This window comes from Salvelinus namaycush, chromosome 37 (genome assembly GCF_016432855.1).
Source record: "Salvelinus namaycush isolate Seneca chromosome 37, SaNama_1.0, whole genome shotgun sequence".
Taxonomy (NCBI): domain Eukaryota; kingdom Metazoa; phylum Chordata; class Actinopteri; order Salmoniformes; family Salmonidae; genus Salvelinus; species Salvelinus namaycush.
Window position 1 is genome coordinate 18,548,279 of NC_052343.1, and position 14,692 is coordinate 18,562,970.

A 14,692-nucleotide genomic window follows, 5' to 3' on the forward strand; every position below is an offset into this window, starting at 1 on the left:
AAAAAACACAACCCTCCTCAAAGCAAAAAGGTAGACAACCTATGTTGCTCCCAAGCCCCTAACAATTCCCTTATTTTTCCCCCTGCGCCCCTAACATTTCCCTTTTTAAACGAATGTCTGCAGTTTGACCACCAGAGGGCGTTATTTCCATTATACTCCTAAGGGAGGCGTGGTCTGCATTTGCTCTCCATTAAGTAACATTTTGTTGCAATTACAGTATTTGAGCCAGTTGTCAAGTCACGTAAATCGGAGTATATTGAAACCATCTGGAGTGTACACGAAGATTTAGGGAAACATATATTTAGGGAGAATTGATTGGTAAGTTACAGTAGGCAAGATAACAAGTATTTGTTTCTTGTTTGTGGTTGTTATGGACCTCGCTAGCGTAATGTAAACGTTGGATTTTCAACCAGCAAGCATAAACTAGCTAATTTGGTTGAGGCGGGGGCATCGAGTAGCAAGTTAGGTAGCTACGTACTTGACAGTGTGGTCAGACTTTGCTGTGATGAGATAAATATAATATTTGCTGTGGTTATTGAGGGGTGATGCCGGGAGACAGAATAGGGAGGATCAGTATGGGTGACAGAATCGACTAGAGCACACGGCTATGGTAAATGCACTGACGTTAGCTAGCTACTGTATTTAACATTCACATTGTTGACATAGCTAGCTATAGTAACCAGAGACAGTAGAAAAACTATATATGTGGTAGCTATGTAGCTAGCTGTAACATCTTGGCAGACGGTAACTATTATAATGTACTTTCCGGCATAAGCCATGGATTCACGAGGATCCACATGGCTAATTTAATCTGTTTAGATCCCAGATGAGATGGAACGCCTTTGCTTTGTCCCATTCTGCCAAATAACGTTCTCTCTAAACTGTAGTCTGGTCTACACCCAGACTTTCTGTCACTTTTTCACAAGTTGATTGCCCTACTTTTTCTCAGCACAAGTACTAACCACAAAAGTAACTATTTGGAATTGGAACTAACAGCAAAAGACAAGTAACGTTACTACCCCAGGGATTCTTGAAAGATTAGGCCAACCAAGTGGAGACTGTGTTGACAATCTTAACCAAAACAGCTCTTAGGTCTAAATCAAGATGTTCTACACATGTGGACCCAATGAAGCCATGGTGGTGTCTGGTAAGATGTTTTGTTTTATGTGTTAATATTTATTAACATAATCTTACATGACACAATACAGAACCCTCCAAAAAAAACAGGTTGGGTAATCTACACAACCGTACCCCCATCGCCCTACATGGCCCAATATTGTTATGACCCTTCTTGAAACAGTAATAGGCCTATGATGTTTACTGTATGTGATTGTTTACGGTACAAGTAACAGTAAACGTAATGCAGGGCCACGTGACATGTGACTCACTTTAGCCTATCTCAAATGTCATGTGATACCATTTAGCAACTCTGGGCCACTTTCAGTTGTTAAACTTTGCTGATAGAAAAGTCATTAATAGAGCCAACGTGATTCCTTGATCTACATGTCGGAGAGGCATGTTTGTCCTATATTCTTATTTCTATCTGAATGTTACAAAACATTGTGTCCTGCTGAACGTGCCCCGGATGTCACAGTGTGTAGTAAACCAGGACAGGAATCTCTAATCGGGTTCAGCTCAAACAGTACAGTACTTTGTAAACATTGTACAATACCAGCTGTCAATAGGCTAGCTCCTCACTTACATTGTATGGAATGTGGTGCAGCAATGTAGTCCTATATGTAGGCAAATTAATATATGTCATAGACTCAGTCTTAATTGTGTGCACTACTGTGTTGACAAGAGAGTATAGCCTAATGTAAACTCATCTTTTATATTTTCAAATAACCCACTCCTTTTAGTATATACTAAGGCAATTTTTCCCCCTGTTCTCTGTCAAAGTCTGATTGCCCTTTCTCTTCTTCACTTCTCCTCCAGGCTTTGGTCGTTCCCCTCCTCTAATGATCGCTGGAGGTAGAGTGTTTGTCCTCCCCTGTATTCAACAGATCCAGAGGTGGCTATCTCTCCCTCCACTTCTTCTTTCAGTTATCTATCCATCCATTCATCTATCCAGGTTTCATTCAGGGATTCTATTAATGTATAGAGAAAAAGGCCCCATAGTACCCTGTGTATTCTCTACTGTTACTGTAACGTTAGTGGTTAAATGAGTAAGCCTATATGAATACCAGGCTACTATTTTAAGCTTATAATGCAACACAATCTATCTGTCATTTGTAGCCTCCACCTGTAGCCGTGGTTACTCTCTCTGTCTGACTCACTTTCTTCTCCATCCCTCTCACTATCCCCTTCTCTACTCTCACTGTACTTTCCCTCTTTGAACCACTTACCCTCTTCTCTCTCTCTCTCGGTCTCTGTTAGGATCACTCTGAACATCCTGACTCTGAATGTGAAGAGTGATAAGGTGTACACCCGTCATGGAGTGCCCATCTCTGTCACTGGCATCGCCCAAGTATGGACTTAGAAGTCAACACCCAGCCCCTACACACTTCGTGTACATGTGAAAGTAGCCATGTATTCTGATTGGATAGGTACATTTGACCTCACATGGAATCCCTATTTGTCCTATGTGATCTTTGACCTCTAACCCCTGACCTCTGACAGGTGAAGATCCAGGGTCAGAACAAGGAGATGCTGGCCACGGCCTGTCAGATGTTCATGGGGAAGTCTGAGGCTGAGGTCTCCAACATCGCCCTGGAAACACTGGAGGGGCACCAGAGGGCCATCATCGCCCATCTGACTGTTGAGGTAGGCTACACACCTCACCATGTCCTGATAAAGGGCATGTGCCATTTTTCTCTTCCTAAAGGAGTGACTTGGTCTTTTGAATTGCTGAATGTCTCGCTGACTTCAACCTACAAGCCATAGCTTGTTTTTCTCATCGTTGACCTTTCTCATAACTTACCAAAAGGCTAGCAAACCTGCCTGGCAACTTAGAGCAATAACGGATTATAGATATTATAAGATATGTAATAGTAACACGTCTCCTTTCATTCCCCTGGTCTGTCATTTACTTCCTGTGTAGCTCTGTCTGATCTCCTCAGTGTGCTACTGGTGTCACCCACTCCCCACGTAAATACAGAAATACTAGAAGGGACAAGCCCCTCAGACCAGGCCAATTTGACAGGAACACTCATGGGTACACTCGTTATGGCTGGTCGACCCTTATCAATCAATCAATCAAATTTATTTATAAAGCCCTTTTTACATCAGCTGATGTCACAAAGTGCTGTACAGAAACTCAGCCTAAAACCTCAAACAGCAAGCAATGTTGATGTAGAAGCACGGTGGCTAGGACAAACTCCCTAGAAATGCCGGAACCTAGGAAGAAACCTAGAGGAACCAGGCTCTGAGGGGTTGCCAGTCCTCTTCTGGCTTTGCCGGGTGGAGATTATAACAGAACGTGGCCAAGATGTTCAAACCTTCATAGATGACCCGCAGGGTCAGATAATAATAATCACAGTGGTTAGAGAGGGTGCAACAGGTCAGCACCTCAGGAGTAAATGTCAGTTGGCTTTTCATAGCCCATCATTCAGAGTTAGAGACGAGGTGCGGTAGAGAGAGAGTCCAAAACAGCAGGTCCGGGACAAGGTAGCATGTCCAGTGAATAGGTCAGGATTCCATAGCCGCAGGCAGAACAGTTGAAACTGGAGCAGCAGCTTGACCAGGTGGACTGGGGAAAGCAAGGTGTCATCAGGCCAGGTAGTCCTGAAACATGGTCCTAGGGGAGGGGGAGAGAGAGAGAGAGCCCCCGGACACATAAACTATTGCAGCATAAATACTGGCCCTGTCCAACGATACCCCCAGACAGGGCCAAACAGGCAGGATATAACCCCACCCAATTTGCCAAATCACAGCCCCCACACCACTAGAGGGATATCTTCAACCACCAACCTACTACCCTGAAACAAGGCTGAGTATAGCCTATAAAGATTTCCACAAACCTGAGGGGGGCGCCAACCCGGACAGGAAAATCACGTCAGTGACTCAACCCACTCAAGTGACGCACCCCTCCTAGGGACGGCATGGAAGAGCACCAGTAAGCCAGTGACTCAGCTCCCGTAATAGGGTTAGAAGCAGAGAATCCCAGTGGAGCGAGTGGAACCCGGCCAGTTAAGGGTGGTTTTGTCGCTCCAGTGCCTTTCCGTTCACCTTCACACCCATGGGCCAGGCTACACTTAGACATAGGACCTACTGAAGAGATGAGTCTTCAATAAAGACTTAAAGGTTGAGACCGAGTCTGCGTCTCTCACATGGATAGGCAGACCATTCCATAAAAATGTTGCTTTATAGGAGAAAGCCCTGCATCCAGCTGTTTGCCTAGAAATTCTAGGGACAGTAAGGAGGCCTGCGTCTTGTGACTGTAGCGTACGTGTAGGTATGTACAGCAGGACCAAATCGGAAATATAGGTAGGAGCAAGCCTATGTAATGCTTTGTAGGTTTGCAGTAAAACCTTGAAATCAGCCCAAGCCTTAACAGGAAGCCAGTGTAGAGAGGCTAGCACTGGAGTAATATTATACAATTTTTGGGTTCTAGTCAAGATTCTAGCAGCCGTGTTTAGCACTAACTGAAGTTTATTTAGTGCTTTAGCCGGAAAGTAGAGCATTGCAGTAGTCTAATCTAGAAGTGACAAAGCATGGATTAATTTTTCTGCATAATTTTTGGACAAAGTTTCTGATTTTAGCAATGTTACGAAGATCAGAAAAAATCTGTCCTTGCTATGTTCTTGATATGTTCGTCGAAAGAGAGATCAGGGTCCAGAGTAACACCGAGGTCCTTCAGTTTTATTTGAGATGACTGTACAACCATCAAGATAAATTGTCAGATCCAACAGAAGCTATCTTTGTTTCTTGGGACCTAGAACTAGCATCTCTGTTTTGTCCGAGTTTAAAAGTAAAACATTTGCCGCCATCCACTTCCTTATGTCTGAAACACAGGCTTCCAGGGAGGGCAATTTTGGGGCTTCACCATGTTTCATCAAAATGTACAGCTGTGCATCGTCCGCATAGAAGTGAAAGTTAACATTATGTTTCCGAATGACATCACTACGAGGTAAAATATATAGTGAAAACAATAGTGGTCCTAAAACGGAACCTTGAGGAACACCGAAATGTACAGTTGATTTGTCAGATGACAAACCATCCACAGAGACAAACTGATTTCTTTCTGACAGATAAGATCTAAACCAGGCCAGAACTTGTCCGTGTAGACAAATTTGGGTTCCCAGTCTCTCCAAAATAATGTGGTGATCGATGGTATCAAAAGAAGCACTAAGGTCAAGGAGCATGAGGACAGATGCAGAGCCTTGATCTGACGTCATTAAAAGGTAATTTACCACCATCACAAGTGCAGTCTCAGTGCTATGATTGGGTCTAAAACCAGACTGAAGCGTTTCGTATACATTGTTTGTCTTCAGGAAGGCAGTGAGTTGCTACGCAACAGCTTTTTCAAAAGTTTTTGAGAGGAATGGGAGATTCGATATAGGCCAATACTTTTTTATATTTTCTGGGTCAAGGTTAGGCTTTTTCAAGAGAGGCTTTATTACTGCCACTTTTAGTGAGTTTGGTACACATCCGGTGGATAGGGAGCCTATTATTATGTTCAACATAGGAGGGCCAAGCACAGGAAGCAGCTCTTTCAGTTGTTTCGTTGGAATAGGCTCCAGTATGCAGCTTGACGGTTTAGAGGCCAAGACTATTTTCATCAATGTGTCGAGATATAGTATTAAAAAAACTTGTGTGTCTCCCTAGGTCCCTAGGTCCTGGCAGTGTTGTGCAGACTCAGGGCAACTGAGCTTTGGAGAAATACACAGATTTAAAGAGGAGTCCGTAATTTGCTTTCTAATGATCATGATATTTTTGTCTAAGAAGTTCATGAATTTATCACTGCTGAAGTGAAATCCATCCTCTCTTGGGGAATGCTGCATTTTAGTTAGCTTTGCGACAGTATCAAAAAGAAATGTTGGATTGTTCTTATTTTCCTCAATTAAGTTGGAAAAATAGGATGATTGAGCAGCAGTGAGGGCTCTTCGATACTGCACAGTACTGTCTTTCCAAGCTAGTCGGAAGACTTCCAGTTTGGTGTAGCGCCATTTCCGTTCCAATTTTTTGGAAGCTTGCTTCAGGGCTCTGATATTTTCTGTATACCAGGGAGCTAGTTTCTTATGACAAATTTTGTTTGTTTTTTGGGTTGCGACTGCATCTAGGGTGTTACGCAAGGTTAAATTTAGTTCCTCACTTTGGTGGTTAACTGATTTTGTACTCTGACGACCTTGGGTAGGTGGAGGGAGTCTGGAAGGGCATCTAGGAATCTTTGGGTTGTCTGAGAATTTATAGCACGGCGTTTGATCCTTGGTTGGGGTCTGAGCAGATTGTTGCGATTGCAAATGTTAAAAATGGTGGTCCGATAGTCCAGGATTATGAGGAAAAACATTAAGATTCACCATATTTATTCCACGGGACAAAACTAGGGCCAGAGTATGACTGTTGCAGTGAGTAGGTCCAGAGACATGTTGGACAAAACCCACTGAGTCGATGATGGCTCCGAAAGCCTTTTGGAGTGGGTCTGTGGACTTTTCCATGTGAGTATTCAAGTCACCAAAAATGTGAATATTATCTGCCATGACTACAAGGTCCGATAGGAATTCAGGGAACTCAGTGAGGCACACTGTATATGGCCCAGGAGGCCTGTAAACAGTAGCTATAAAAAGTGATTGAGTAGGCTGCATAGATTTCATGACTAGAAGATGAAAACGTAGGCTTTTTTTGCTAAATTGAAATTTGCTATCGTAAATGTTAGCAACACCTCCGCCTTTGCGCCGATGCGCGGGGGATATGGTCATTAGTGTAACCAGGAGGAGAGGTCTCATTTAACACAGTAAATTCATTAGGCTTAAGCCATGTTTCAGTCAGGCTAATCACATCAAGATTATGATCAGTGATTAGTTCGTTGACTATAACTGCCTTGGAAGTGAGGGATATAACATTAAGTAGCCCTATTTTGAGATGTGAGATATCACAATATCCTTCAATAATGACAGGAATGGAGGAGGTCTTTATTCCAGTGAGATTGCTAAGGCGAACACCGCCATGTTTAGTTTTGCCCAACCTAGGTCGAGGCACAGACATGGTCTCAATGGGGATAGCTGAGCTGACTACACTGACTGTGCTAGTGGCAGACTCCACTAAGCTGGCAGGCTGGCTGACAGCCTGCTGCCTTGCCTGCACCTTATCTCATGGTGGAGATAAGGTGCAGAGTTAGAGCCCTGTCTATGTTCATAGATAAGATGAGACCACCCCTCCAGCTAGGATGGAGTCCGTCACTCCTCAGCAGGCCAGGCTTGGTCCTGTTTTCAACCAGCTATTGAGTTGTGAGAGACTGCTTGGTGACCTCTGACTGTTTCATCCTAACATCATTGGTGCCGACGTGGATAACAATATCCCTATACTCTCTACACTCGCCAGTTTTAGCTTTAGCCAGCACCATCTTCAGATTAGCCTTAATGTCGGTAGCCCTGCCCCCTGGTAAACAATGTATGATCGCTGGATGATTATTTTTAAGTCTAATACTGCAGGTAATGGAGTTGCCAATGACTAGGGTGTTCAATTTGTCAGAGCTTATGGTAGGAGGCTTCGGCGTCTCAGACCCCGTAACGGGTGGAGAGAAGACTTGGACCGACTCGTTGCTTAATGGGGAGAACCGGTTGAAAGTTTCTGTCGGCTGAATGAGCGACACCTGTTGAGCATTCCTACAGCATTTCCTTCCAGAAGCCATGAGAAAGTTGTCCGGCTGCGGGGACCGTGCGAGGGGATTTATACTAACGTTACTATCTGTACTTACTGGTGGCACAGACGCTGTTTCATCCTTTCACACACTGAAATGACCCTTGCCTGACGATTGCGTCTGAAGCTGGGCTTGCAGCACGGCTATCCTCGCCATAAGGCGATCGTTCTCCTGTATATTATGAGTACAGCAACTGCAATTAGAAGGTTTAACTACTTAGCTTCGGCTGGTGGAGGTCGTGTAGAACCATGTCCAGATAAAGCGTCCAGGGTGAAAAAGTTGAATGAAAAAAGTTGTGCGGGGGGGGAAATAATAAAAATGGTAAAGTTGGCAGGTAGCAAAGAAACGTTAGCAACAAACTGCACAGCAGCACGTAAACAACCCACTTGTCCTGTGTGGCTCCGTTAGTAGAGCATGGTGCTTGCAACGCCAGGGTTCATGGGTTAGATCCACGTTGGGGCCACCAATATGAAAATGTATACAAGTGTCTCCTAAATGGTATTATTATATTATCCTTCCCCTGTAGGAGATCTACCAGGACCGTAAGAAGTTCTCTGAGCAGGTGTTCAAGGTGGCCTCCTCTGACCTGGTCAACATGGGCATCGGCGTGGTCAGCTACACACTCAAAGACGTTCACGACGACCAGGTTTGTTCACTCTGACAAATATACAGTGACGTTACAGTATGAAGGTCACACAAGGATTGTTATTACAGAAAACAGTCTGAAATTGAGATATTAGCACAGATTTGGTAAAAATGTAAATGTCTTTTAAAAGTCAGTGTTTGAGAATGAAAGACAAATTCCTGCACAAAATACTTGTTTACTGTTCTGCCTGGATACAGCCCTTAGCCGTGGTATATTGGCCATATACCACAAACCCCTGAGGTGCCTTATTGCTATTATAACAGGTTATGAACATAAATAGAACAGTAAGTATTTTTGTGGTATATTGCCTGATATACACACGGCTGAAATGCTGTTTCAGCCAATCAGCATGCTGGACCAAAACTACCAGGTTTATTATAATAATAATACTACTAATAATAACACTGTCTCTGTCAGGACTACCTCACCTCCCTGGGTAAAGCTAGGACAGCTCAGGTGCAGAAGGATGCCAGGATCGGAGAGGCTCAGTACAAACGAGACGCGGTGATCCGTGAGGCCCAGGCCATGCAGGAGAAGGTGTCGGCCCAGTATCTGAATGAGATCGAGATGGCCAAAGCCCAGAGAGACTACGAGCTGAAGAAGGCCTCCTATGACTACGAGGTCAACACCAAGAAGGCAGAGTCTGAGATGGCCTATCAGCTGCAGGTATCCTACCACCAAACTCTGGGCCGTGCAATGATACTCTCATTCAGATGCCCAACACAGCCGAGGCAGTGTGTCGTGTTCTAATAACGGAAAATATTCCCGTTTATTTACACAGGGCAGAATCCTAACTTGAGACATGTGCATGATCCTCAAATTCCCTCCACTGCCATCACTTTTGATGTGAAGTGTCTGAGTGTTTTTTCTAAATCGGTTGTGTTATTGGGGTTATGTAGGTGGCGAAGACGAAGCAGCGGATTGAGGAGGAGACGATGCAGGTGAAGGTGGTGGAGAGGTCTCAGCAGATCATGCTCCAGGAGCAGGAGATCACCCGCAAGGAGATGGAGCTGGAGGCCAAGGTGAAGAAGCCTGCTGAGGCAGAGAGATACCGTCTGGAGAGACTGGCTGAGGCTGAACGGTATGTTACATAACCCAGGGCCTCATTTAGAAACGTTTCGTATGCACAAAATATGCCCCAAAACCTGCATGCGCCAGTTTTCACGCAAAAGTTGTCAGTTATAAAAACTAAACTTGAGGTGAGAATGTACTTCTCCTCCTGCAGACTCTAGACCATGTGTACACAACGTTTCTAGTGGTGCATTGTTAAAAGGCAAAAATAACCTTGTGCAAATGAAGAATTTATGAGGACACTCTTATTCATAACTAAAAACAAGTAGCTAAATATAATAACAAGATGTAATCATTTGCTGTTATTTTTGCATTCTAAAATAATGATCATTGCAGAATAGTAGTTGTCATTTTTTCCCGGGTACACCATGTTTGAGATTTCGTGGGCAGTGCAGCATATTTATGTTTGGGAAAAAGTGAATGCAAAACATTATTGCAAACGATCTATTTACAGGTCCACAACCATTTGCAATTGTTTCTGTCTTTCAGAAACGGTCAGATACAGGCCGCCCAGGACATTTGATCAAGTTCACCATTGCTATTTCTTTGAGATACTGTTTTGGTCTAATTACAATACTTTTAAAGGAAACAGCAAATTGGGGTGGCAGCGTAGCCTAGTGGTTAGAGCGTTGGACTAGTAACCGAAAGGTGACTAACCGAAAGGTTGCAAGATCGAATCCTCGAGCTGACAAGGTACAAATCTGTTGTTCTGCCCCTGAACAAGGCAGTTAACCCACTGTTCCTAGGCCGTCATTGAAAATAAGAATTTATCTTAACTGACTTGCCTAGTTAAATAAAGGTATAAAAAACTAATTTAAAAATGGCCTTATTGTCACCATAAAAAGGAATGCTGGGGGTATGTCACGTGGTCCCGTGTGGCTCAGTTGGTAGAGCATGGCGCTTGCAACGCCAGGGTTGTGGGTTCAATTCCCACGGGGGGACCAGGGTTCAATTCCCACGGGGGGACCAGGATGAATATGTATGAACTTTCCAATTTGTAAGTCGCTCTGGATAAGAGCGTCTGCTAAATGACTTAAATGTAATGTAAATGTAATGTCAGAACTGTGGGTATGTTCCGTTCCGTAGTAGTCAGTAGTCCTGGACAGTGAGTCCTGTTAAAGGTCCAACATTTGTTCAGCTCAACTCAAGCTGTCTCTCTCTTTCACAGTGCACAGCTCATCATGGAGGCTGAGGCAGAGGCAGAGTCCATCAGAGTGAGTTCAGCATCGCCTCCCTTCTCTCGTCGCCCCCCCCCCCCCCCCCCTCTCCTCTGTCTCTTCTCTATCACTCCCCTCCATTCTCCTGTCACTCCTGTTATCAGTCTCTTCACACCCAGTACAATAGCTATCTGATATGCCTCCTGTCTTAGCTTCTCCCCTGACAGCCTGTCACTTCCACCCTCTCATTCATCCACTTGCTCTCTTTATCTCCCCCCTGCCTCCCCTCTCTCCATATTGAGGTTGTTGTTCTCTGTTCCTCTTCCCGTCTCTATTCTAACTTCCTTGTCTCCTTCTTTGTAGACATCGCTCACTTCCCTTAATATAACCCTACTTTCAGATAAGTTCTCTCTCTTCCTGTTTCATATATTATACACATCCTTATTAAACAGTCCATTTCCCATTTGGATATATTTTTCATAAAACAACCACCCACCTGTGTCTCGTGGTTCAGAAGTTTATTAGGTACACCACCCTGTTCATGGAAATGGTTTGCTCCTACAGAGACTGATTCATGTGGCCTGCTATATAAAGCAGGCAGACTGGCATCCAGTTACTGTTCAAATGAATGTTAGAATGGGCAAAACGAGTGACCTAAGCGACTTTGAGCGTGGTGTGATCGTCGGTGCCAGGCGCACTGGTTCCAGTATCTCAGAAACAGCTGAGGTTTACCGAGTGTCTAGGGTTTACTGAGAATGGTGCGACAAACAAAACACATCCAGTCAGTGGCAGTCCTGTGGGTGAAAACAGCTCGTTGAGGAGAGAGGTCGGAGGAGAACGTCAAGAATCGTGCTAAGAGGTGGGCCACAAACAGGCAAATAGCGGCGCAGAACGACATCTCGAAAGGCACAACTCGTCAGTCTTTGTCACGGATGGGCTATTGCAGCAGACGACCACACCGGGTTCCACTCCTATCGGCTCCAGTGGGCACGCGATCACCAACACTAGACAATTGAGGAGTGGAAAAACATTGCCTGGCTCGACGAATCCCGGTTCCTGTTGCGTCATGCTGGTGGCAGGGTCAGGATTTGGTGTAAGCAGCATGACTCCATGGCCCCATCCAGCCTGGTGTTAATGGTACAGGCTGGTGGTGTTAATGGTACATGCTGGTGGTGTTAATGGTACAGGCTGGTGGTGTTAATGGTACAGGCTGGTGGTGTTAATGGTACAGGCTGGTGGTGTAATGGTGTGGGGAATGTTTTCCTTGCACACGAGTAGGTCCCTTGAAACCAATTATTGAGCAACGTTTCCATGCCCGAAGAATTCATGCTGTTCTGGACCCTACCCGGTACTAATGGGTGTACCTAATAAACTGGCAACTGAGTGTGTTCTTATTTATTCTTTCATATATACAACCTTTGTTTATTTGAACTAATGTGTTCTCTCCCTGTCTCTATCCTGTCTGTGTAGATGAGGGGCGATGCTGAGGCGTTTGCTCTGGAGGCTAAGGGTCGTGCCGAGGCAGAGCAGATGGCTAAGAAGGCTGAGGCCTTTAAACAGTACGGGGAGGGAGCCATGGTGGACATGCTGCTGGAGAAACTACCACTGGTCAGTCACACTGGGAGGAGGACTGGTTCTACTAGAGACTGGGAGTAGGACTGGTTCTACTAGAGACTGGGAGTAGGACTGGTTCTACTAGAGACTGGGAGGAGGACTGGTTCTACTAGAGACTGGGAGGAGGACTGGTTCTACTAGAGACTGGGAGGAGGACTGGTTCTACTAGAGACTGGGAGGAGGACTGGTTCTACTAGAGACTGGGAGGAGGACTGGTTCTACTAGAGACTGGGAGGAGGACTGGTTCTACTAGAGACTGGGAGGAGGACTGGTTCTACTAGAGACTGGGAGGGTGCACGGATAGGGAGAAGGACTGATGGGAAAGCAATTCAGTAGATATGGAGAGTTTAAGCGGATGGATGGAGAGATGAAGAGATTGGCTTGATGGATGCATAAATGGTCAGATTCAGTGTAGTTAAGGATAGCTGGATGACAGATTGATTAGATGACAGACGGACATGTAGTGTACTGTTACTGCAGTCCTGTCTGCTGCTGTTCTCTTCCTGAAGCTGCCATCACTCCTCCTGTCCTCTAGATAGCAGAGGAGATCAGCAGGCCCCTCTCCATGGCTCAGAAGGTTACCATGGTTTCCAGCGGCGGGGGTGAGGTGGGCGCGGCCAAGCTGACCGGAGAGGTTCTGAACATCATGACCAGACTACCAGCTGCTGTGGAGAAACTCACTGGAATCAGCATCTCACAGGTGTGTGTGTGTGTGTGTGTGTGTGTGTGTGTGTGTGTGTGTGTGTGTGTGTGTGTGTGTGTGTGTGTGTGTGTGTGTGTGTGTGTGTGTGTGTGTGTGTGTGTGTGTGTGTGTGTGTGTGTAAGAGAGAGGAAAATAGTGTGTGTGTGTGTGTGTGCATATACAGTATGTGAACATATTTGTCAACAAACACTGACATTCTCTCCCCTTCTTTTCACAGGTTGGCCTGTCCGCCCGAATGGGCTGAGATTGGAGCCCAGTGACTGAGACAGTCTGCACCGTCAGACCAGGAACTCCATACTGCCTCCTTGTGCCTATAATTACTATTACCTAGTGTAGTTGTCTGCATGCCTGTCTGCAGGCCTGTCTGTCTGCATGCCTGTCTGTCTGCATGCCTGTCTGTCTGCATGCCTGTCTGCATTCCTGTCTGTCTGCCTGTCTGTCTGCCTGTCTGTCTGCCTGTCTGTCTGCATGCCTGTCTGCATGCCTGTCTGTCTGCCTGTCTGTCTGCCTGTCTGCCTGTCTGTCTGCATGCCTGTCTGTCTGCATGCCTGTCTGCCTGTCTGTCTGTCTGTCTGCATGCCTGTCTCCTTAGGGCATGTCTCAACACTCTTATTCGGCCTCCCCTCTTGCTTCCTGGTCCTTGTTGGCACTGATCTGAAAACAGAGGATGGTTCCAAGCTGTATGTTGTAGGCCTACTGGGGGAGTTAGTGTCTCCTGGTCATTTATAACTGTTAGTTCAGCTTGGATGAAGGAAAGAAAAGCACTTTGGACTAGCATGACACAGCCTTCGTAGTTCTGGTAGTAACTCGGCCTCCTCCACCATTCTCTACTCTCTTTCCCCCGTCCGTTATCAGTGTGTCAGTGTGTTTTAATCCCTGCTTCAAGCCTGCCTTTCTGTCTCCCTCTACAGGTTTGGGTCCATATAAACTGTTCCACTGTCACATAGTTGTGTTTTAGTTGTAATTCATAGAATGTTATTTCATTGGGATGTGGTTGTGTTTGAGAAATGTTTTCATTCTCAGTGCCTTTTCATTGTTCATAGGAAATAATAGTGTGTCAGTATGAGGTCATCCATGTCATTGTTGGGTTTGTCAGCTGATTGTTTTGTCAACATTTGCAGTTGTTCTAGAAGGTTCCCAGCATTGGGAGCTTGCTTAGTTGCTATCAATTGCTTTTCAAATGAAGAAATACTTTTAACTTTCACTGGGGAAAAATGAAGATATGTCCACAATAAGAATTTAGATAATGGTGGTCATGTTATTTATACATAAACATGTTCTATCTGCTTGTTGACTTCTGCATGCTCTGTGCATGTCTTACAGCATTCTAGTACCTCTGTCTACCACCTTATGGACAAAGTAGTTTTCCACTATGTGCTCCCCTGACAGTAGATCCTAGATCAGGCTATCTACTGATATCTCTAAGATGACCCTCTAGAATGGCCAGTGCCTTGTTTTAAAGTCTAATTAATCATATCAGTACAAGCCATATTACAGTAGAAGCCAAGTTACATACAAAAAACAGCATAATCTGCAAGTCTGTGTTTTAAGATTTGTGGGCTTTTTGCCATGACTCTGCCATTTGTGGGGGATGAGATCACAAACTACATGATGGGTTGGCACTAAACCTCTTCTATGTGTTGGTACAATACTGGCATAGACACAATCAATGGAGTACCGACTCTGATGGTACCTAATCTAAT

The 14,692-nt window shown here is 45.0% G+C and overlaps 1 protein-coding gene across 7 annotated transcripts; it reads left to right on the top strand.

Moving 5' to 3' along the window:
- The first annotated feature begins 194 nt into the window (after window positions 1–194).
- On the top strand, window positions 195–13,422 carry LOC120031184 (flotillin-1-like). 7 transcript variants are annotated; one of them, XM_038976817.1, is made up of 12 exons: window positions 195–318; window positions 1,086–1,147; window positions 1,936–2,011; window positions 2,377–2,467; window positions 2,620–2,763; window positions 8,325–8,444; window positions 8,862–9,110; window positions 9,344–9,525; window positions 10,684–10,729; window positions 12,143–12,280; window positions 12,822–12,986; window positions 13,207–13,422. In XM_038976817.1, exons 2-12 carry the CDS (start codon window positions 1,105–1,107, stop codon window positions 13,231–13,233), a joined length of 1,281 nt encoding a protein of 426 aa, XP_038832745.1. In that variant the 5' UTR covers window positions 195–318; window positions 1,086–1,104; the 3' UTR covers window positions 13,234–13,422. The 7 variants fall into 7 exon arrangements, with proteins under 7 accessions (XP_038832745.1, XP_038832747.1, XP_038832749.1 ...); XM_038976819.1 differs by having other exon boundaries at window positions 1,093–1,147; XM_038976818.1 differs by lacking the exon at window positions 195–318 and adding an exon at window positions 325–610.
- Window positions 13,423–14,692: the final 1,270 nt, after the last annotated feature.

What these genes read in the sequence shown, in the direction of transcription:
- LOC120031184 (XM_038976817.1), top strand. Translation starts at nt 1,105, where the DNA reads ATGTTCTACACATGTGGACCCAATGAAGCCATGGTGGTGTCTG. An exon ending in TGAAGCCATGGTGGTGTCTG is followed by an intron (nt 1,148 to 1,935) that starts GTAAGATGTTTT and finishes CTTCTCCTCCAG; the next exon opens with GCTTTGGTCGTTCCCCTCCT. An exon ending in AAGACGTTCACGACGACCAG is followed by an intron (nt 8,445 to 8,861) that starts GTTTGTTCACTC and finishes TGTCTCTGTCAG; the next exon opens with GACTACCTCACCTCCCTGGG.